Source organism: Strigops habroptila, unplaced genomic scaffold (assembly GCF_004027225.2).
Source record: "Strigops habroptila isolate Jane unplaced genomic scaffold, bStrHab1.2.pri NW_022045602.1_ctg1, whole genome shotgun sequence".
In the NCBI taxonomy this organism is placed as follows: domain Eukaryota; kingdom Metazoa; phylum Chordata; class Aves; order Psittaciformes; family Psittacidae; genus Strigops; species Strigops habroptila.
Window position 1 is genome coordinate 25,406 of NW_022651083.1, and position 23,888 is coordinate 49,293.

Consider the following 23,888-nt stretch of genomic DNA (forward strand, 5'->3'; position numbering starts at 1 on the left):
TGGGGGCTATGGGGGCTATGGGGGCTATGGGGCTATGGGGGGCTGTGGGGCTATGGGGGGCTATGGGGGGCTATGGGGCTATGGGGGGACTCAAAGTGGGGCTCAAAGGGGGTCCCTGGGTCTATGGGGGGGCATTTGGGGCTGGTTTGGGTCCCTTTGGGGCTGGTTTGGGTCTATTTAGTGTGTTTTGGGGCCTCTCTGGCTGCGTTTTGGCTTCTGTAGATGCATTTGGGGCCACTTTGGGTCCATTTTGAGCCACTTTGGGTCCACTTTGACCCCTCTGGGTCCATATTCAGCCACTTTAGGTCCATATGGGGCCATTTTGAGCCACTTTGGGTCCATTTTGACCTCTCTGGGTCCATTCTGGGCCACTTTGGGTCCATTTTGAGCCCCTTTAGGTCCATTTTGGGTCCATTTTGACCTCTGGGTCCATTTTGGGCCACTTTGGATCCATTTTGAGCCACTTTAGGACCATTTTGGATCGATTTTGCGCCACTTTGGGTCCATTTTGACCTCTCTGGGTCCATTTTGGGTCAATTTTGGGCTGCTCTGGCTCCATTTTGAGCCACTTTGGGTCCACTTTGGGTCCATTTTGGGCCACTTTGGGTCCATTTTGGGCCACTTTGGGTCCATTTTGGGCCACTTTGGGTCCATTTTGATCTCTCTGGGTCCATTTTGAGCCACTCTGGGTCCATTTTGACATCTTTGGGTCCATTTTGAGCCACTTTAGGACCATTTTGGATCGATTTTGAGCCACTTTAGGTCCATTTTGACCTCTCTGGGTCCACTCTGGGTCCATTTTGGGCCACTTTGGGTCCATTTTGAGCCACTTTGGGTCCATTTTGGGTCCATTTTGACCTCTGGGTCCATTCTGGGCCACTTTGGGTCCATTCTGGGCCACTTTGGGTCCATTTTGGGCCACTTTAGGACCATTTTGGATCGATTTTGAGCCACTTTGGGTCCATTTTGGCCTCTCTGGGTCCATTTTCAGCCCCTTTAGGTCCATTATGGGTCCATTTTGATCTCTCTGGGTGCATTCTGGGCCACTCTGGGTCCATTTTGAGACACTTTAGGACCATTTTGGGTGCATTTTGCACCACTTTGGGTCCATTTTGACCTCTCCGGGTCCACTTTGGGTCCATTTTGAGCCACTTTGGGTCCGTTTTGAGCCACTTTTGGTCCATTTCGACCTCTCTGGGTCCACTTTGGTCCATTCTGGGCCACTGTGGGTCCATTTTGAGCCACTTTGGGTCCATTTCGACCTCTCTGGGTCCATTTTGGGCTGTTTTTGCGCCATTTTCAGCCCATTTCCCTTGTGTCCCCCCCCCCCCCCAGAACCTGAGCGCCTCCGAGGGCCCCAACTACGTGTCCGCCTGCGCGGGCCCCTCGCGCCGGCCCCAGCGCCACTTCTGCAGCGTCTGCGGCTTCCCCTCGGCCTACACGTGTGTGAGCTGCGGCGCCCGCTTCTGCTGCACGCGGTGCCTGGGCACGCACCACGACACGCGGTAACACGCAATAACACGCGATACGGCCACACGTGTGACCGTGACGTGCGCTGACACGAGCCCCCCCCCCCATCTCCCCACAGCTGCCTCAAGTGGACGGTGTGAGATGACGTCACCCCCCCCAAGATGATGTCACCCCCCCCAAGATGACGTCACCACCAAGATGGCGCCGCCAGGAGCCCCTTTTTGGGTCCAAACCCGTGGTTTTCGGGCAACCCCCCCCCCCCCGCAAAAGGCAACAAATAAAAGGATTTGGGTGGATTCTTTGTGTCTACGGATGGATATTCCTGAGCTCCAGCACAAAATGGCCGCCACATTCCCAACGGGACACGGACGGACACGCGGACACCACACGGGGACGGGGACCCTTTAAATGGGGGGGGGGGGGGAGACCCACATGGGGATCAGGAGCCGTTGCCCCTTTAAGAGCGGCCGCCCAACATGGCTGCCGCCATCAGCCGCCAATCCAACATGGCCGCCGCCACCGTGGCCTTAGCGCGCCGCCATGCGGCGGCTCTCCCGTCGCCTTCATGTGACGTCAGCGGGCGGCTGGGTGGACCAATCAGCGCGTTGCGTTTGCTGTCCCGTCATGCCCTGCGGGAGGGGGGTGTGGTGGTGTGGGAAGGTGCCGGTAGGTGGCGCTCTAGACACGTGTCTATGGGCGGGGTGGGCATGGAGTGGCCCGGGGTGGGGTCTGGGGTTGCTCTAGGCCCAGCTCTCTATGGGCTTGGAGGACTCAAAGCCCTGTGACCATAGATAAGAGCACTGTAGTGGGATAGAGTGGCCTTGGGGCAATCTCTATGATCTTGGAGGACTCAAAGCCCTATGACCATAGCGAAGGGGGACAGAGTGGCCTTGGGGGGGGGGGGTGGGCAGATCTCTATGGTCTGGAGGACTCCATACCCTATAACCATAGATAAGAGCAGTGTAGTGGTATAGAGTGGCCTTGGGGCAATCTCTATGGTCTTGGAGGACTCAAAGCCCTGTTACCACAGAGAAGGGTGTCCTGGCAGGGCAGAGTGGCCGCTTGGGGGCCATCTCTATGGTCTTGGAGGACTCAAAGCCCTATGACCATAGAGAAGAGCACTGTAGTGCGACAGAGTGGCCGGCGGGGGCGGGGGCAGATCTCTATGGTCTTGGAGGACTCCATGCCCTATTACCATAGAGAAGAGCACCACAGTGGCACAGAGTGACGGGGGGGGGTATGGGGTTGCTCTAGGCCCACCTCTCTATGATCTTGGAGGACTCTATGTCCTATTACCATAGAGCAGAGCACCCTGGCGCGACAGAGTGGCCATCTTGGGGGAGCCGCTCTCTCTGGTCCTGGAGGACTCCATAAGTCCTCCAAGGAGCCATAGACGCACCATAGAGCTCGGGGGGGCTGCTAGAGGGGGTGAAGCCTATTGAAGGGGGTGGAGCCTGTAGCGGGGGCGTGGTCAGGGGAGGGGCGTGGCCAATGGGAGGGGGCGTGGCCTCACCTGGGCTATTTGGGCACCTGCCCTGGCCGAGCCTTCTCCAGCTTCTTCCTCCTCTCGGCCGGGATCTCGTCCAGGCTGATCCCGTGGTTGCTGGCGCTGGGGGGGGGCAATGGGGCTCTATGGGGGGGGCCTGACCCCCACATTGCTCCCCATAGATCCCTATAGCCACCCCATAGACCCCTAAATCCACCCATAGACCCCTATATCCACCCCATAGACCTCAATATCCACCCTACAGACCTCAATATCAACCCTGTAGACCCCAATAACCCCCCATAGACCCCTATATCCACCCTACAGACCTCAATATCCACCCTATGGAGCCAAATAACCCCCCATAGACCCCTATATCCACCCTACAGACCTCAATATCCACCCTATGGAGCCAAATAACCCCCCATAGACCCCTATATCCACCCTATAGACCTCAATATCCACCCTATAGACCCCAATATCCACCCTATGGACCCCAATATCTACCCATAGACCCCTATATCCCCCCCACAGATGTCAATATCCACCCCATAGACACCTATATCCACCCCATAGACCTCAATATCTACCCTATGGACATCAATATCCACCCATAGACCCCTATACCCACCCCACAGACCCCAATAACCCCCCATAGACCCCTATATCCACCCTACAGACCTCACTATCCACCCATAGACCCCTATATCCATCCCATAGCTGCCAATATCCACCCCATGGACACTAATATCCACCCCTATAGACCCCAATATCCATCCTATGGACCCCCAAGCCCCCCCATAGACCTCCGTATCCACCCTATATATGATGTCAATATCCACCCTATGGACCCCAATAGCCCCATGGGGACCCCAATCCCCCCCCCGGACCCCAACGTTGGTCTCACCCAGGCAGGAGGTCGGGGGGGGGTGGGGATGGGTTTGGTGAAGCCCTCGCGTCCCACCAGCCAATAGGTGTCCTCCACGCCCTTCCCCTGCGGCAGTGGGGCGAGAGGGGTCAATGGGGGCAATAAGGGGTGAATGGGGCAATAAGGGGTGAATGGGGCAATAAGGGGTGAATGGGGGCAAGAGGGATTCAAGGGGGGCAATAAGGACTTAATGGGGGCAATAGGAGTCAATGGGGCAATAAGGACTCAATGGGACAATAAGGACTCAATGGGGACAATAAGGACTCAATGGGACAATAAGGACTCAATGGGGGCAATAAGGACTCAATGGGGGCAGTAAGGACTCAATGGGGCAATAAGGACTCAATGGGGGCAGTAAGGACTCAATGGGGGCAATAAGGACTCAATGGGGGCAGTAAGGACTCAATGGGGCAATAAGGACTCAATGGGGACAATAAAGACTCAATGGGGGCAATAAGGAATCAATGGGGGCAACAGGAGTCAATGGGGCAATAAGGAATCGATGGGGGCAATAAGGACTCAATGGGGGCAGTAAGGTCTCAATGGGGCAATAAGGACTCAAGGGGGGCAGTAAGGACTCAGTGGGGCAATAAGGACTCTATGGGGGCAATAATGACTCAATGGGGCAATAATAAGTCAATGGGGGCAATAAGGACTCCATGGGGCAATAAGGACTCAATGGGGGCAGTAAGGACTCAATGTGGGCAATAAGAAGTCAATGGGGGCAAGAGGGACTCAATGGGGGCAATAAGGAATCAATGGGGGCAAGAGGAGTCAATGGGGCAATAAGGACTCAATGGGGGCAATAGGAGTCAATGGGGCAATAAGGACTCAATGGGGGCAATAAGGACTCAATGCGGGCAATAATGACTCAAGGGGGGCAATAGGAGTCAATGGGGCAATAAGGACTCAATGGGGGCAATAAGGACTCAATGGGGCAATAAGGACTCAATGGGGGCAGTAAGGTCTCAATGGGGCAATAAGGACTCAAGGGGGGCAGTAAGGACTCAATGGGGGCAATAAGGACTCAATGTGGGCAATAAGAAGTCGATGGGGGCAAGAGGGACTCAATGGGGGCAATAAGGAATCAATGGGGGCAATAGGAGTCAATGGGGCAATAAGGACTCAATGTGGGCAATAAGGACTCAATGGGGGCAATAGGAATCAATGGGGCAATAAGGACTCAATGGGGGCAGTAAGGACTCAATGGGGGCAATAAGGACTCAATGGGGCAATAAGAAGTCAATGGGGGCAAGAGGGACTCTATGGGGTCAATAAGGACTCAATGGGGCAATAAGGACTCAATGGGGGCAATAAGGAATCAATGGGGGCAATAAGGACTCAATGGGGCAGTAAGGACTCAATGGGGCAATAAGGACTCTATGGGGGCAATAATGACTCTATGGGGCAATAAGGACTCTATGGGGGCAATAATGACTCTATGGGGCAATAAGGACTCAATGGGGCAGTAAGGACTCAATGGGGCAATAAGGACTCAATGTGGGCAATAAGGACTCAAGGGGGGCAATAGGGACTCAATGGGGGCAATAATGACTCTATGGGGCAATAAGGACTCAATGGGGGCAAGTAAGGACTCAATGGGCTCCATAAAGGGCTGATGGGCTCCAATGAAGGAGCAATGGGGGCACTTATGGGGCACTTGTGGGGCACCTTGAGCTCGGTCTTGCCCCTGATGTCCAGCTTGAAGCCCTCCTGCAGCGCCTGCAAGATGGCCACCGTGCGCGCATTGACGTGGATCCGATAGGCTGTGGGGACATCGGTGTCACCAGGAGGTCCCCATGGGGCCCAACCCCCCTGCCCCACATCCCCCCGGCCCCTTTGGGTGCCCATTGCCACCTATGGCCACCCCGTGATGGTGGGATATGGGGGGACATGGGACACGCGTGTGGGGCGAGGACACGCGTGTAGACACTCACGTAGGCCCGTGGACTCCATACGTGACGCCGTGTTGACCGTGTCACCGAAGAGGCAGTAGCGGGGCATGGTGAGACCCACGACGCCGGCGACACAGGGGCCTAGGGGTGGGGGGCAACGGGTGGTGGGTGATGGGAGATGGGCAATGGGTGGTGGGTGATGGGCAGTGGGTCATGGGCAATGGGTGGTGGGCAAGGGGTGGTGGGTGATGGGAGATGGGCAATGGGGGGTGGGCAATGGGCAGTGGGTCATGGGCAATGGGTGGTGGGCAATGGTCAATGAGTGATGGTCAATGGGTCATGGTCAATGGGAGATGGTCAATGGAAGATGGGCAATGGGCAATGGGTGATGGTCAATGGTCAATGGGTGATGGTCACTGGATGATGGTCAATGGGTCATGGTCATTGGGGGGTGGTCAATGGGTGATGGTCAATGGTCAATGGATGGTGGTCAATGGGTGATGGTCAATGGGTAATGGTCAATGGGTGATGGTCAATGGGTGGTCAATGGGTGATGGTCAATGGTCAATGGGTGATGGTCAATGGTCAATGAGTGATGGTCAATGGGTGATGGTCAATGGGTCATGGTCAATGGGAGATGGTCAATGGAAGATGGTCAATGGGCAATGGGTGGTGGGCAATGGTCAATGGGTGGGGGGCAATGGGAGATAGTCAATGTGTAATGGTCAATGGGTGGTGGTCAATGGGTGATGGGCAATGGGTGGTTGATGGGTGATGGGCAATGGGTGGTCAATGGGTGATGGTCAATGGTCAATGAGTGATGGTCAATGGGTGATGGTCAATGGGTGATGGTCAATGGGAGATGGTCAATGGGCAATGGGTGGTGGGCAGTGGGCAATGGGTCATGGGCAATGGGAGATAGTCAATGTGTAATGGTCAATGGGTGGTGGTCAATGGGTGGTGGTCAATGGTCAATGGGTGATGGTCAATGGATGATGGTCAATGGGTCATGGTCAATGGGTGGTGGTCAATGGGTCATGGTCAATGGGGGGTGGGCAATGGGTGATGGTCAGTGGGTGATGGTCAATGGGTGATGGTCAATGGTCAGCAGGTGATGTCAGTGGATGATGGTCAATGGGAGATGGGCAATGGGTGGTGGGCAATGGGTCATGGTCAATGGGTCATGGCCAATGGATGATGATCAGTAGGTGATGGTCAATGGTTAATGGTCAATGGGTAATGGTCAATTGGTTAATGGTCAATGGGTCAATGGTGATGGCCAATGGGTGATGACCACGTTGAATGTTGTCCACGAAGGAATGAGGTTCTATGGGTCATGGCAATCGACCATGGTCAATGGTCAATGGGTGGTGGTCAATGGGTCAATGGATGATGATCAGTAGGTGATGACCAGTAGGTGATGGCCAATAGGTGATGGTCAGTGGGTCGTAGTCAATGGTCAATGGCCAGTGGGTCATGTCCAATGGGTCATGGTCAATGTATAATGGTCAATGGGTGATGGCTAATGGTCGATGGCCGGTGGTTAATGGTCAATGGGTGACACCCAATGAGTGACACCCAATGGATGACACCCAATGGAAGACACCCAATGGGTGACACCCGTCCAGCCCCACATCCCACCAGGGCCGTGTCCTCACCCGAGTGGAGGCCGATGCGGATGCGAACGGGCACCTCGGGCATGTGCCGCATCTTGAAGGTCCCAACGGAGCTGAGGATGTCCAGGGACATGTTGGCGATCTCCCCGGCGTGCCGGTTCCCGTTGCGCTTGGGCAGCCCCGAGGCCACCATGTAGGCATCTCCGATGGTCTCCACCTAGAGAGGGGGACAGAGGCCACGTCCACAGGCCACCAGTGTGGAGCGGGGTCACATCCCTGCTCCATGGGAGGAGATGGAGGTGGTTGGAGGCTACCACGTTGGGTGGTGGAGATGGCACCTTGGGGACCTTGGTTGGGCTCTATAGGGAGATATGGGGGTGGTGGGACTCCATAGGGAGATATGGAACTGGTGGAACTCCATAGGGAGATGGGGGGCTGATGGAACTCCATAGGGGGATATGGGGCTGGTTGGAGTCCATAGAGAGATATGGGGCTGGTGGGACTCCATAGGGAAATATGGGACTCCATAGGGAAATATGGGGCTGGTGGGACTCCATAGAGAGATATGGAGATGGTGGAAGTCCATAGGGAGATGTGGGGCTGGTGGGACTCCATAGAGAGATATGGGACTCCATAGGGAAATATGGGGCTGGTGGGACTCCATAGGGAGATATGGAGCTGGTGGAACTCCATAGGGACATATAGGGCTGGCGGAACTCCATAGGGACATATGAAGCTGGTGGAACTCCATAGGGACATATGGAGCTGGTGGAACTCCATAGGGACATATGGAGCTGGTGGGACTCCATAGGGAGATGTGGGGCTGGTGGGACTCCATGGACAGATATGGAGCTGGTGGAACTCCATAGGGAAATATGGGGCTGGTGGGACTCCATAGGGAGATATGGAGCTGGTGGAACTCCATAGGGACATATAGGGCTGGCGGAACTCCATAGGGACATATGAAGCTGGTGGAACTCCATAGGGACATATGGAGCTGGTGGAACTCCATAGGGACATATGGAGCTGGTGGGACTCCACATGGAGGTGGCCACCATCACCTTGTAGACATCATGGGAGCCGATGATGGCGTCGAAGAGGGTGTAGAGGTCGTTGAGGAGATCCACCACCTCGATGGGCTCGCTCATGGCGGAGATGGTGGTGAAGCCCACGATGTCGCTGAAGTAAAGGGTCACCTCCTCGAAGTACTCGGGCTCCACCGGGGTCCCCATCTTCAGGGCTTCGGCCACCGACCTGCCACGGCACAGGGAGGACAATGGGAGTCAATGGGGAACCTCCATTGTGGTCCCATCAGCACCAGCGGGTTGGGGTCATCATGGTCTCCAATAGGTTCTTCTCAAGCCAACAATGGTCCATGTGGTCCATGGGGACCCATTGTAGGTAACATGGACCATGGGCAACACCAATGTGGTCCCAATGGCCATCTCAACCTTCTCCAGCCCCATATCTCCCTATGGAGTCCCACCAGCCCCATATCTCCCTATGGAGTCCCACCAGCTCCATATCTCCCTATGGAGTCCCACCAGCCCCATATGTCCCTATGGAGTCCCACCAGCCCCATATATCTCTACGGAGCCCTACATCTCCCTTGGAAGTCCAACCAGCCTTATATACCCCTATGGAGTCCCACCAGCCCCGTATTTCCCTATGGAGTCCCACCAGCTCTGTATCTTCATATGGAGTCCCACCAGCTCCATATCTCTCTATGGACTCCAACCAGCCCCATATGTCCCTCTGGAGTCCCACCAGCCCCATATCTCTCTATGGACTCCAACCAGCCCCATATCACCCTATGGAGTCTCATCAGCTCCATATCTCCCTATGGAGTTCCACCAGCCCCATGTCTACCTATGGAATCCAACCACCACCATATCTCCCTATGGAGCCCCATATGTCTCTATAGAGTTCCACCAGCCCCATGTCTACCTATGGAATCCAACCAGCCCCATATCTCCCTATGGAGCCCCATATCTCCCTATGCAGTCCCACCAGCCCCATATATCTCTACGGAGCCCTACATCTCCCTTTGAAGTCCAACCAGCCTTATATATCCCTCTGGAGTCCCACCAGCCCCATATCTCCATATGGAGTCCCACCAGCTCCGCATCTCTCTATGGCGTCCCATATCTCCCTATGGAGTCCCACCAGCCCCATATCTCCCTATGGAGTCCCACAAGCCCCATGTCTACCTATGGAATCCAACCACCCCCATATCTTAATATGGAGTCCCATATGTCCCTATGGAGTCCCACCAGCCCCATGTCTCTCTATGGAGCCCTATATCTCCCTTGGAAGTCCAACCAGCCCTATATGTCCCTCTGGAGTCCCACCAGCCCCATATGTCCCTATGGAGTCCCACCAGCTCCGCATCTCTCTATGGAGCCCCATATCTCCCTATGGAGTCCCACCAGCCCCATATCTCTCTATGGACTCCAACCAGCCCCATATCTCCCTATGGAGTCCCACCAGCCCCATATCTCTCTATGGACTCCAACCAGCCCCATATCTCCCTATGGAGTCTCACCACCCCCAGATCTCCCTATGGAATCCAACCACCCCCAGATCTCCCTATGGAGTCCTGTACGTCCCTCTGGAGCCCCAGCAGCCCCATATCTCCCTCTGGAGCCCCATAGACCCACGGGGGCAGCATCTGGGTGAGGAGTTTGTCCGTCTTCTGCTTCTCGAGCTCCAGCTCCTCGGTGCGCTCCCGGATGAGGTCTTCCAGGTTGCTGGAATATTGCTCCAGCATCCGCAGCATGGAGTCGATGATGTTGGTCTTCCTGCCCTTGTTGATGCTCTTGAACTGCCCAACAAAGCCACCTCTCATTGGTCAATGGGGGGGGGGGCGTGTGAGCAAGAGACACCTCGCCCCATAGATGTGGGGTGGAGATGGAGGGATCCGGATGTGGGGCGCAGCAATGGGTGGCATTGGAAGACACCAGTGGGTCCATCAGAACATGGGGTGAGCAGGACCCCTGCTGGGCCTGTCCAACCTCATAATGGTCCATAGTGGACCCCATAGCGGCCCCACGACCCCACACTGGGCCCATAACCCCATAACTGGGCCCAGATGACCCTCTATTGGTCCCACCACCCCATATCAGTCCCACCACCACATATTGCTCCCATCCAATCCCATATCGGTCCCACCACCCCATGCAAGTCCCATAGCCCCATATAAGTCCCATAGCCCCATATAAGTCCCACAGCCCCATATCTGATCCCACCACCCCATATTGGTCCCACCACCCTATACTGGTCCCACAGCCCCATCTAGGTCCCACCACCCCATACAGGTCCCACCACTCCATATAGGTCCCACCACCCCATATAGGTCCCACCACCCCATAACTGCTCCCAGCACCCCATACAAGTCCCGTAGCCCCATGTAGGTCCCATAACCCCATATAGGTCCCATCCCACCCCATATAGGTCCCACCTGGTCGAAGATCTGGTCGATGGTGGGTCTCTTCTCCGGTTGCTCGCTCCAGCACTCCTTCATGAGGTGGATGCACTCCAGTGGGGCCTGGTCGGCCGACACGGCCGGGCGGCACAAGGGGGGCGGCTTCCGCACCTTCTCGATGATCTCTGGGGACACCAGGGTCACCAATGGGGCCCTGATAGCCCCAAAGCTCCAGGGATGGGGCTGGAGGGCTTGGGGGTCAATGGGCATCCAATGGAAGGGGGTAGATGGAGGGGAGATGGGGTGGTGGGGGGGTCCTGGGGGTGGCTATGGGGGTCTTGGAGATGCTTATGGGGGTCTTGGAGATGCTTATGGGGTCCTGGGATACTTATGGGGGTTCTGGAGATACTTATGGGGGTCCTGGAAATGCTTATGGGGGTCCTGGAGATGCTTATGGGGTCCTGGAGATGCTTATGGGGTCCTGGAGATAACTTATGGGGGTCCTGGAGATACTTATGGGGTCCTGGAGGTGCTTATGGGATCCTGGAGGTACTTATGGGGGTCCTGGAGATACTTATGGGGGTCCTGGAGATACTTATGAGGGTTCTGGAGATACTTATGGGGTCCTGGAGATACTTATGGGGGTCCTGGAGATACTTATGGGGTCCTGGAGATGCTTATGGGGTCCTGGAGGTACTTATGGGGGTTCTGGAGATACTTATGGGGGTCTTGGAGATACTTATGGGGGTCTTGGAGATACTTATGGGGGTCCTGGAGATGCTTATGGGGGTCCTGGAGGTACTTATGGGGGTTCTGGAGATACTTATGGGGATCCTTTTGATGCTTTGGACCTTCTGGAGATGTTCTGGAGGTCCCACAGGTGCCGGGGGGGTGGGGGGGGGCTCATTTGGACACCCTGCGTGGCTCCTGTGGCTCACACACCTTCAGGGGGCAGGCCCAGCATGCAGTAGGGCCCGCTGCGGCAGATGACCTCCTGCATGATGATGCCGATGCCATAGACATCGCCCCGGAAGGAGCCGCGGCGCTCCAGGGCCGCGTCCCGCAGCAGCTCCGGCGCGGTCCAGAGGCGCTCTATGGAGGGGGCGGGGCCTCCGTCAGGCCACGCCCCCTCCCATCGGCCAACCCTCATTGGGTGGAAGAGCCTCTGGGCCCCAGCGGGGGGGTGGAAGAACCTCTAAGCGCCATTGGGTGCTGATGGCGGCTGATGGGGCTCCCCCCATAGGGCCCGTCCTCACCCTGTGGCTGGAGGGGAGGGGTTGTCACCCGCTGGGCCTCCAGGAGCTCGTTGTAGCCGTGGTCGGTGACCTTGAGGACGAAGCGCCCGTCCACCACGCAGTTACGGGACTTGAGGCGCCCGTGGACCACGTCGCGGTGGTGGAGGTAGCGGACGCCCTGTGGGACACCAGGATGGTCAATGGGATGGGCAACGGATGGGCAATGGGATGGGCAATGGGATGGAGAACAACACGGCCAACATCATGGTCAATGGGATGGGCAATGGGGTGAACAATGGAATAGTCAATGGGATGGTCAATGGGGTGGGCAATGGGATGGTCAATGGGATGGTCAATGGGATGGTCAATGGGGTGGGCAATGGGGTGGGCAAGGGGATGGGCAAGGGGATGGGCAATGGGTGGGCAATGGATCATCAATGGGATGCTCAAGGGGATGCTCAAGGGGATGGTCAATGAGGTGGACAATGGGGTGGGCAATGGGGTGGTCAATGGGATGGTCAATGAGATGGACAATGGGATGGCCAGTGAGAGGGTCAATGGGGTGGGCAATGGGATGGACAATGGGGTGGTCTATGGGGTGGACAACGGAATGGTCTATGGGATAGTCAATGGGATGGTCTATGGGATGGTCAATGGATGGTCAATGGGGTGGGCAATGGATGGTCAATGGATGGTCAATGGGATGGACAATGGGATGGTCAATGGGATGGACAATGGGATGGGCAATGGATGGGCAATGGATGGGCAATGGGATGGTCAATGGGGTGGACAATGGGAGGTCAGTGAGAGGGTCAATGGGATGGTCAATGGGGTGGACAATGGGAGGTCAGTGAGAGGGTCAATTGGATGGGCAATGGGGTGGGCAATGGGGTGGGCAGTGGGGTGGGCAATGGGATGGAGAACAACATGGCCAACATCATGGTCAATGGGATGGGCAATGGTCATTGGCATGGTCAATGGGATGGTCAATGGGATGGTCAATGGGGTGGACAATGGGATGGTCAATGAGATGGACAAGGGGATGGTCAATGGGATGGGCAATGGATGGTCTATGGGATGGGCAATGGATGGTCAATGGGACGGGCAATGGGGTGGTCAATGGGACAGTCAATGGATGGTCAATGGGATGGGCACCTTGATGAGGTCGATGAGGAGGGAGGACTTGAACATCCAGTCGAGCTTCATGTCCTCGTTGCGCAGGAGGTCCTCCAGGCTGCCCCGCGAGCAGTGCTCCGACACGATGGCGAAGATGCCGCAGTCGTGGAAGAAGCCCAAGAAGAGGTTGACGTTCTCATGGCGCAGGTCCCGCAGCTGGACCGGGCCAGAGGACACGTGGGACGGAGCCCACCATTGGCCATGGGGCTGCTGTTGGCCCCCATGGCTTCCTATGGACCCACGTTGTCCCCTTTGGCCCGGTGATGTCCCCATGACCCAACATTGTCTCCATGACCCAACGTTGTCTCCATGACCCAGTATTGTCCTCAATGACCCATTGATGTCCTCAACGACCCAGTGATGTCTCCATGACCCAACGTTGTCCCCCATGGCCCAACATTGTCCCCATGACCCACAGGTGTCCCCAGTGACCCAGTGATGTCCCCATGATACAACATTGTCCCCCATGACCCACCATTGCCTCCATGACCCACTGATGCCCGCAGTGACCCACCGATGCCCCCCTGACCAGAGGTGTCCCCATGGCCCCTCACCTTGCAGAAGGCCAGCTTGGTGGCTGGTTTCACCTCACTGTGCTGGTCTCCAGGGAACTTCTTCAGCCAGACCCAGTCACCCTGAGGGGCAAAGGGGGTGAGGCCTGAGCACCCCTGGGGCCAGCCCCACTGCGAGGTCCTGGGGACACCATGGGGGTGTCCCAACACCAACTCAACCCAACCCAACTCAACTCAACTGAATGATGTCCACTCAACCCAACTCAACCCAACTCAATGATCTCAACTCAACCCAACGCAACTCAACTCAACTGAATGACCTCCACTCAACCCAACCCAACCCAACTCAACGCACCTCAACTCAACCCAATTCAACTCAACCCAACTCAACTCATTCCAACCCAACTCAACGAACTCAACCCAACTCAACCCAACTCAACTCAACCCAACTCAATGAACTCAAGTCACCTCAATCCATCTCAACTCAACCCAACTCAAGTCAACTCAATGATCTCAACTCAACCCACCTCAATCCATCTCAACCCAACTCAACCCAACTCAATGATCTCAACTCAACCCAACTCAACTCAACCCAATTCAAGTGACCTCAACCCAACCCAACCCAACTCAATGAACTCAACTCAACTCACCTCAATCCATCTCAACTCAACCCAACTCAACTCAACTCAATGATCTCAACTCAACGATCTCAACTCAACCCACCTCAATCCATCTCAACCCAACTCAACCCAACTCAATGATCTCAACTCAACCCAACTCAACCCAACCCAACTCAACCGACCTCAACCCAACCCAACTCAATGAACTCAACTCAACCCACCTCAATCCATCTCAACTCAACCCAACTCAATGAGCTCAACCCAACCCAACTCAATGAACTCAACTCAACCCACCTCAATCCATCTCAACTCAACCCAACTCAATGAACTCAACTCAACCCACCTCAATCCATCTCAACTCAACCCAACTCAATGAGCTCAACCCAACCCAACTCAATGAACTCAACTCAACCCACCTCAATCCATCTCAACTCAACCCAACTCAATGAGCTCAACCCAACCCAACTCAATGAACTCCACCCACCTCAATCCATCTCAACCCAACCCAACCCAACCCACGACTCTCCTAGAAGCCACCTGAGATTCCCCCTCCATTCCCCCCTCGTTTTCTCCCCACTCGTGCCCAGGGGATGACACTGGGTGGTGGATCCAGGGTTGGGGATGGAGCGGAAGGACCACGTTGGGGGTTCAATGGTGCCACTTACCTGCACGGAGGCGACAAGGCCCTGCTGGTTAAACAAAAGGAGGAGCAGGGGGAGGTGGTTGTGGGCCCTCAGATTCTCATCTCCCTGCGGGAAAGGGCAACTGTCACCCATGGCCATGGAGCTCTCATGGTCACCATGGCCACCTCTGGTCAGCCATGGTCACCTGTGGCCACCAGCTCTCAGCTGGGATGAAGATGCTCCAAAGGGGCTGGAGGTGACACCATCCCCTTCACTACTAGTGGAGGCCTATGGAGGTCGCCTTGCCTTGTCGCCCCCGGTGGTGGCAATGGGGAAGTGGGGTTGGGGTGATGGGGACAAGGGGACACTGGGGGCAAAGAGGGGGGTCACACAACGGGAAGGGGACAAGGGGATGTCTCACCTCAGCAATGGCCACGTTGGTGGTGTCCGGGGCTGCTGTGACGCTCTTGATGCTCTTGGTGTCACCACTGCTTCGGCCGGCCAGGCTGGCCCTGCTGCCATCGACCTGCAGGGGATATGGGGACATGGGACATGGGGACATGGGACATGGGGACACGGGACATGGGGACACATCACCCATTAGCACACATCACCCCCAGGGTCCCATTAAGCCCATGGGTCTCCTCCCAAGGTGAAGCCCAACCATGGTACAACCTTCAAGCACCAGGGTCTCCTTTCCAGCCCCATATGTCCACCACAGAAGTCTCCCCCCATACCCCCCTCTCGCCACCCCTATGTCACCTGCTTGCAGCTCTGGATGTTGATGAAGGTCAGGTCCTCCATGGTGAGGATGATCTTATTGGGGCCCTTCATGAGCTGGGCCTGTTGGATGCGGCGCCTGCAGGGGATGGCACGTGGAAGCTGCTGAGATGCCTCCACAGGGAGCTTGTAGCACCCCAAGGTGCCCCCCATGAGCCCCATAGCACCCATCGGGGTGGTGGGAGCCCATTGGGGTGGTGGCACCCACCTGATGAAGCAGGCGAGGGCAGCGCCGGCCGCGACCAGGGCGCAGATGAGGAACAACATGAGGAGGACGATGGTGGCGTCCATCCCTATGGGAGAGAAAGGGGGTGAAGGGCCTCCTATGGTTGGCCATCAAGGGCACCCATGGCTACCTCTGAGTGCTTGTGGTCATGGAGGCCCACCATGGACATCTATGGCTACCTATGGTCAACCATGGCTACCTATGAGTGTTCACGGTACCATGGTCACCCATGGCCACCTGTGATCACCTATGGCCACCTCTGGTCAACCATGGCCACCTATGAGTGCTATGGCCATGGATGCCCACCATGGTCACCCATGATCACCTACGAGTGTTCACAGTACCATGGTCACCCATGGCCACCTATGATCACCTATGGCCACCTATGATCACCTATGGTCACCCATGGCCACATATGATCACCTATGGCCACCTATGATCAGCCATGGCCACCTATGGTCAACCATGGCCACCTATGACTGCTCATGGTCATAGATGTCCACCATGGTCAGCCATGGCCACCTATGACCACCTATGACCATGGTCACCTGTGGCCACCTATGGGCAGCCATGACCACCTATGGTCCACCTGTGGTGGATTGTGAAGGATGATGAATGATGATGATGATGGATGGATAGAGGGAGGAGAAGGATGGATGGAGGTGGTGGACATGGATAGATGCATGGATGGATGATGGATGATGGATGATGGATGATGATGATGGATGGATGATGGATGGATGATGATGATGATGGATGGATGGATGGATGATGATGATGGATGGATGGATGGATGGATGATGATGATGGATGGATGATGGATGGATGATGATGATGATGGATGGATGGATGGATGATGATGATGGATGGATGATGGATGGATGGATGATGATGACGGATGGATGGATGGATGATGGATGGATGGATGGATGATGATGATGGACGGATGGATGGATGGATGATGGATGGATGGATGGATGATGGATGGATGGATGGATGATGATGATGGACGGATGGATGGATGGATGGATGGATGGATGGATGGATGATGATGATGGATGGAGGCGGACGACGCTGCTGGGCCCACCCCCCCTCACCCCCGTTACAGATGGAGCCCGTCTCGAACCAACACCCCGCGTCGGTGCCGGGGCTGGAGCTGCGCGGCCAATGGGTGACGTGGTCCCTTTGGCTCAGGCCGCGCGTCCCCGGCTCCAGCCCATAGACCGGCCACAACCGGTCTCCTTTGCCGTCGGTGTCCAGCACCACGTAGGGGACGGTGACGGCCCCGTCGTGGCCGATGGAGAAGCGTTGGCAGAAGCCGTCCACGTGGAGGTCGTGGGCGCTCTGGGCCACGCTGGTGCCCATCACCCAGCGGCCCGAGCGGCGCGTGGCCTCCACCGCCGCCGCCAGGAAGTGGATGGAGTTGTAGATGGTGGCGAAGAGAGGGTGGACCTATGGGGGGACAAGGAGGGTCAATGGGGGGTGAGGGACCAGCGGGAGGTGGAGCTGGAGCAGATGGATGATGGTGGTGGTCATTGCCAGCCAATGGTGGTGACCATGGTCATGTCTACCCAGTGATGTTGGCCATGGCCATCGACACCCAACGGTGGTGATCACGGTCATTGATACCCAATGCCCATGGTCATCTCCACCCAACACTGGTGGCCACATCAGTGCCTCCCCAGTGCTGTTGACCATGGTCATCTCCATCCAATGATGTTGACCACGGTCATCTCCATCCAATGATGTTGACCGTGGTCATCTCCACTGGAGCCCCATTGGCCACGTTCTCCACCGACTGCCCCATCCTACAACCAACCCAGACCCCATCTCCATGGCTCCATCCCCACCCCATGGAGATGTCTTTCACGCCACAGATGTGTCCTTCACTCCATAGATGTGCTCCTCACCCCACAGATGTGTCCCTCACTCCATGGAGATGTCCCTCACCCCATTGAGGTGTCCTTCACCCGCTGGAGATGTCCTTCACCCCATGCAGATATTACCCCATAGATGTGCCCTACACCCCATGGAGACATCCCTCACCCCATAGATGCGTCCCACACCCTATGGAGATATTCCTCCATAGATGAGTCCCTCACCCCCCATTGGTGCCCACCAACACCCTGGAGGTTCCTCCCACCCCATAGATGTTCCTCACCCCCTAGACGTGCCCCACACCCCATAGACATGTCCCACACCCCATAGACGTGCCCCTGACCTGCATGGGATCGATGTGTGCCGGGACCTCCCTGGCCTCCTGGGCCTGGAGCAGGGCCTGGTGGAAGGAGCCCTGCGGTGAGTCCATGGTGATGGTGAGGACGGCGTCGTGCGCGCGGCGCAGGCGGGTGCTGTTGGCCAGGCCGGGGTAGGACACGCTCTGGTAGGGCAGGGGGAAGGTCAGGGTGTCGTAGGGGATGAAGACGTAGGTGCCGTCGGCCATGCCCATCTCCTCGGCCGTCTCCAGGAGAACCTTCTGCTCCTCGCCGCCCAGCAGCACGGAGTGCATGCACATCAGCACCACTGCGGGACAGCGCCGTCAGCGGCCAGCGGCCACCCATCACCAGCAGCAGCAGCATCCGTCCATCATCAGCAGCAGCAGCAGCAGCATCCATTCCTCCATCCATCATCATCATCATCATCCATCCATCCATCCATCCATCCATCCATCATCATCATCATCATCATCCATCCATCCATCATCCATCATCATCATCATCATCATCATCCATCCTTCCATCCATCATCATCATCATCATCATCATCCATCCATCCATCCATCCATCATCCATCATCATCATCATCATCATCATCCATCCATCATCCATCATCATCATCATCATCATCATCCATCCTTCCATCCATCATCATCATCATCATCCATCTCTCCATCCCTCCATCCATCATCCATCCATCCATCCATCATCATCATCCATCCATCCATCCATCCATCATCCATCATCTGTCATCATCCATCATCCATCATCTACCCACCATCCATCATCCACCATCTACCCACCATCCATCATCCATCATCCGTCCATCTCCATCCATGTCCACCACCTTCATCCATCCTTCTTCCCATCCATCCATCCATCCATCCATCCATCCATCCATCCATCATCCATCATCCATCACCATCATCATCCACCATCCACCCACCATCCACCATCCATCATCCATCCATCTCCATCCATGTCCACCACCTCCATCCATCCTTCTTCTCCTCCCTCCATCCATCCACATCCATCCATCCATCCATCATTCATCACCATCATCATCCATCATTCATCACCATCCATCATCCATCATCCACCCACCATCCATCATCCATCATCCATCCATCTCCATCCACGTCCACCACCTCCCTCCATCCTTCTCCTCCCCCCTCCCTCCACGCCCCACATCCCCCCCGTGTCCCCCCTCACCTCTCACACCATCGGCCTTCTTCACCCTCCTCAGCGCCTCCCTGGCCTCCTCCTCCTCGGCGCCGGCCGCGGTGACCACGGTGACGGGCAGCCCCCGCGCCCGCAGCTCCTGGGCCACCCCTTGGGCCACCTCCCTCCACAGGTCCTGCGGGGCGGCCACCACGGCCACGTGCGCCCAGCGGAAGGCCCTGAGCACGGCGTGAAGCACCTCGGCGGCCCCCGGCATGGGGGGCACCAACGTGCCGGCTCCCTCCGGAGCCCCGAAGCAGCTCCAGGCCACCAAGGGCTTGTTCCAGGCGGCCATGAGCAGCGCGGCGGCTCCGCAGCTCCCCGGGTTGAGGGGTCCCACCAAGGAGGACACGTAACGGTCCACGTTGAGGAGCCCCAGCATGGCCTGAGGGGTCTCACAGGCTTCGGGCAGCACCAAGGGGTCCCACCAATAGGGCTGGTTGAAGGTCGGGTCCCGGTTGAGGCGGGTGGTGGCCAAGCGAGAAGCAAGCTCCGGGTGGGCGCGGGCCAGGATGGGGTCGCAGGACCAAGGACCCATCACCCCGACCTTGAAGGTGGCTCCGTGGGTTGGGGGCAAGGGGAGGAAGAGGAGGAGGAGGAGGAGGAGGAGGAGGAGGAGGTGGTGGAAGGGCCACCGGGGGTGGTGGGAGAGGTGGAGGAGGAAGAGGGGGGAGATGGTGGCACCGTTGGGGGTGCCTCTGGTTGAGGTGGCACCATGGGAGGTGCCACCATTGGAGGTGCCACTGTTGGAGGGGCCACCGTTGGAGGTGCCCCCGTTGGAGATGCAACCATTGGAGATGCCACCATTGGAGATGCCACCACCATTGGAGATGCCACCACTGGAGATCCCACTGTTGGAGGTGTCATCATGGGAGATGCAACTGTTGGAGGTGCCCCCATTGGAGATGCAACCATTGGAGATGCCACCACCATTGGAGATGCCTCCATTGGAGATCCCACTGTTGGAGGTACCATCATGGGAGATGCAACTGTTGGAGGTGCCCCCATTGGAGATGCCCCCATTGAAGATGCCACAACCATTGGAGATGCCATTATGGGAGATGCCCCCATTGGAGATGCCACAACCACTGGAGATGCTGCTATGGGAGATGCCCCCATTGGAGATGCCGCTATGGGAGATGCCACTGCTGTGGGTGCCACCACGGCTGTGGGACGTGCCACCACTGTGGGACATGTCACTCTTCAGAGAGATGCCCCCATTGGAGATGCCCCCATTGGAGATGTCCCCATGGGAGATGCCCCCATGGAGAAGGTCTTCACGTGAGATGCCACCAGCTGAGATGCCCCCATGGGCAACGCCACCACCGTGGGCAATGTCATTGTCAGGAGAGATGCTCCCATTGGCGATGCCACCATGGGCAAGGTCTTCATTGGAGATGTCCCCATTGAAGGTGTCCCCATTGAAGGTGTCCCCATTGGAGATGTCCCCATTGAAGGTGTCCCCATTGAAGGTGTCCTCATTGGAAGTGCTCCCGTTGGAGATGCCACTATTGGTGACGATGCCCCCATTAGAGATGCCACCACGGGCAAGGTCTTCATTGGAGATGATGCCCCCATTGGTGCCCCCATTGGAGATGTCCCCATTGAAGATGTCCCCATGGACAAGGTCTTCATTGGAGACGATCCCCTCTTTGGTGCCCCCATTGGAGATGTCCCCATTGAAGATGCTCCCATTGAAGATGCCCCCATCGACAAGGTCTTCATTGGAGACGATCCCCTCTTTGGTGCCCCCATTGGAGATAACTCCATTGAAGATGCCCCCATTGCAGATGTCCCCATTGCAGATGTCCCCATTGATGCCTCCATTGAAGATGTCCTCATTGGAGATGCCCCCATTGATGTCCCCATTAGAGATACCTCCATTGGAGATGCCTCCATTGAAGATGTCCCCATTGAAGATGCCCCCATGGACAAGGTCTTCATTGGAGATGATGCCCCCATTGATGTCCCCATTGATGTCCCCATTGGTGCCCCCATTGGTGCCCCCATTGCAGCCCCCAGGGGCCATGTCCCCGCGTCCCCTCATGCTCCGGGGGCTCCTCAGGCCCGGGGGGGCCGCGCGGGGGGGGCGCGGGGGGGGCCCCGGGGCTCCAGCGAGGTCACCATGGCGGGGGGGGGGGCGCTACCACCTGCGGGGGGAGACGGGGGGTAACGGGGGGCCCATTGAGGGGGCATGGGGGGGTCCTAAGGGGGGTTCTGGGGCATGGGGGGGTCCTAAGGGGGGTTATGGGGCATGAGGGGGGTCCTAAGGGGGGTTATGGGGCATGGGGGGGTCCTAAGGGGGGTCCTAAGGGGGGGTTATGGGGGGTTATGTGGGTCCTGGGGGGGTAATGGAGGGTGATGGGGGGCGTTATGGGTCATTGGGGGGGGTCCTTGGTTATGGGGGGTGTCCTAAGGGTGGTTATGGGGGGTTATGTGGGTCCTGGGGGGGTTATGGGGGGAGTTATGGGTCATTGGGGGGGGTCCTTGGTTATGGGGGGGGGTCCTAAGGGTGGTTATGGGGGGTTATGGGGGGGTTATGTGGGTCCTGGGGGGGTTATGGGGGGCGTTATGGGTCGTTGGGGGCGTCCTGCGGGTGTAATGGGGGGGTTATGGGTCCGGGGTGGGGTCCTAAGGGGTTAATGGGGGGCTATGGGGGTCCCCGAGTGCTCCATGACCCACAAAGGGGGGGTCACATCTCACTCCCCCCCCCCGCTCCCATCATCCCCCGCGGCCCCATTAATCCCCCGAGGGGGGGGGGGGGGGTAAAACCGGGATTATCCCTCCCCCCCCCCCCCCCGGGCGATACCACGTGTGGGGAGGGGGGGACGACACAAAAGGTGACACCCCCATTGCCCCCCATTATCACCCCCCATTGCCCCCCCCCCATTGCCCCCCGTTGTCCCCCCCCCCCCCACATCGTGGTGCCCTAATTCCCCCCCACCCCCCCCCCGGGGGTTATTTCTGGCCCCTTCATCCCCCCCGTGACACACGCGTGTTCATGCGTGACCGCACACATGTGTGCGCGGGGACACGCGTGTACAGGGCACACGCGTGCGTCATGTGTGGACATACATGAAGCAACCCCCACGCGTGTGGGGCAGGACATGGGTCACGTGTGACGCGCACACAGCGGCCCATAGGGGAGCCATAACCCCATAGGGGACCCAAATAACCCCATAGCGGACCCATAACCCCATAGAAGACCTCAATAACCCCATAGGAGACCCCAATAACCCCATAGGAACCCCAATAACCCCATAGGAACCCCAATAACCCCATAGGGAGCCCCAATAACCCCATAGAGGACACCAATAACCCCATAGGAACCCCAATAACCCCATAGGGAGCCCCAATAACCCCATAGAGGACACCAATAACCCCATAGGAACCCCAATAACCCCATAGGGACCCCAATAACCCCCATAGGGAACGCCAACAACCCCATAGAGGACCCCAATAACCCCATAGGAGACCTCAATAACCCCCATAGGAACCCCAATAACCCCCATAGGGAACGCCAATAACCCTATAGAGGACCCCAATAACCCCATAGAGGACCCCAATAACCCCATAGGAACCCAAATAACCCCATAGGAACCCCAATAACCCCACAGAGGACATCAACAACCCCCATAGAAGACGTCAATAACCCTATAGAGGACCCCAATAACCCCATAGGGAGCCCCAATAACCCCATAGAGGACCCCAATAACCCCATAGGAACCCCAATAACCCCATAGGGAACCCCAATAACCCCATAGAGGACCCCAATAACCTCCATAGGGAACCCAAATAACCCCATAGGAACCCCAATAACCCCATAGAGGACCCCAATAACCCCCATAGGGAACCCCAATAACTCCATAGAGGACCCCAATAACCCCATAGGGAGCCCCAATAACCCCATAGAGGACCCCAATAACCCCATAGGAACCCCAATAACCCCCATAGGGAACGCCAATAACCCCATAGAGGACCCCAATAACCCCATAGGAGACCTCAATAACCCCATAGGGGACCCCAATAACCCCATAGGAACCCCAATAACCCCATAGAAGACCTCAATAACCCCACAGAGGACCCCAATAACCCCATAGGGAGCCCCAATAACCCCATAGAAGATCTCAATAACCCCATAGAGGACCCCAATAACCCCATAGGGAACCCCAATAACCCCATAGGAACCCCAATAACCCCCTATGGGACCCCAGTAACCTCATAGAGGACCCAAATACCCCCATAGGGAGAGCCCATAAGTGGGGTGCTGGGGGGGGGGGGGGTGCCCCTTACCTGCTGCCGGGCGCCAATGGGGGGCGCAGGGGGGGTCCCTGTGCGGTGCCTGCCCCCAGGGTGCCGCCAGCGCCCGAGTGCGGCCGCAAGGGGGGGGGGGGCCCTAATCCCCCCCCATCATCATCCCCCCCCCCCCCCCCCGCACCCATGGGTGTAATCGGCTTAAT

At 57.1% G+C, this 23,888-nt stretch overlaps 2 protein-coding genes across 4 annotated transcripts; one reads left to right on the plus strand and one right to left on the minus strand.

Moving 5' to 3' along the window:
- Positions 1 to 1,119: 1,119 nt before the first annotated feature.
- Positions 1,120 to 1,769, plus strand: ZNHIT1 (zinc finger HIT-type containing 1; the record flags this gene model as incomplete). Its single annotated transcript, XM_030474529.1, has 2 exons — positions 1,120 to 1,505; positions 1,589 to 1,769. Coding segments are annotated over 2 exons (408 nt in total), but the record flags the coding sequence as incomplete, so codon positions are not given.
- On the minus strand, positions 1,767 to 21,489 carry LOC115603022 (retinal guanylyl cyclase 1-like). 3 transcript variants are annotated; one of them, XM_030474536.1, is made up of 20 exons: positions 19,420 to 21,489; positions 18,213 to 18,514; positions 17,089 to 17,443; positions 15,974 to 16,058; positions 15,748 to 15,844; positions 15,407 to 15,511; positions 15,028 to 15,111; positions 13,785 to 13,865; positions 13,210 to 13,386; positions 12,076 to 12,232; positions 11,762 to 11,911; positions 10,856 to 11,004; positions 10,056 to 10,219; positions 8,457 to 8,649; positions 7,438 to 7,612; positions 5,822 to 5,920; positions 5,556 to 5,650; positions 3,864 to 3,950; positions 2,984 to 3,079; positions 1,767 to 2,099 (listed from the first exon to the last, which is right to left on the minus strand). In XM_030474536.1, the coding sequence occupies exons 1-20, from the start codon at positions 21,473 to 21,475 to the stop codon at positions 2,034 to 2,036; spliced, it is 4,773 nt and encodes a 1,590-aa protein (XP_030330396.1). In that variant the 5' UTR covers positions 21,476 to 21,489; the 3' UTR covers positions 1,767 to 2,033. The 3 variants fall into 3 exon arrangements, with proteins under 3 accessions (XP_030330396.1, XP_030330397.1, XP_030330398.1); XM_030474537.1 differs by lacking the exon at positions 15,028 to 15,111; XM_030474538.1 differs by lacking the exons at positions 1,767 to 2,099; positions 2,984 to 3,079; positions 3,864 to 3,950; positions 5,556 to 5,650; positions 5,822 to 5,920 and adding an exon at positions 6,860 to 7,301.
- Positions 21,490 to 23,888: the final 2,399 nt, after the last annotated feature.

Coding starts and splice junctions, on each gene's coding strand:
- LOC115603022 (XM_030474536.1), bottom strand. CDS start 21,475: ATGAGGGGACGCGGGGACATGGCCCCTGGGGGCTGCAATGGGGGCACC. Junction 13,866..15,027: donor GCCTTGTCGCCTCCGTGCAG/GTAAGTGGCACC, acceptor TTTGCCCCTCAG/GGTGACTGGGTCTGGCTGAA. Junction 12,233..13,209: donor TCCTCATCGACCTCATCAAG/GTGCCCATCCCA, acceptor GGTGTCCCACAG/GGCGTCCGCTACCTCCACCA.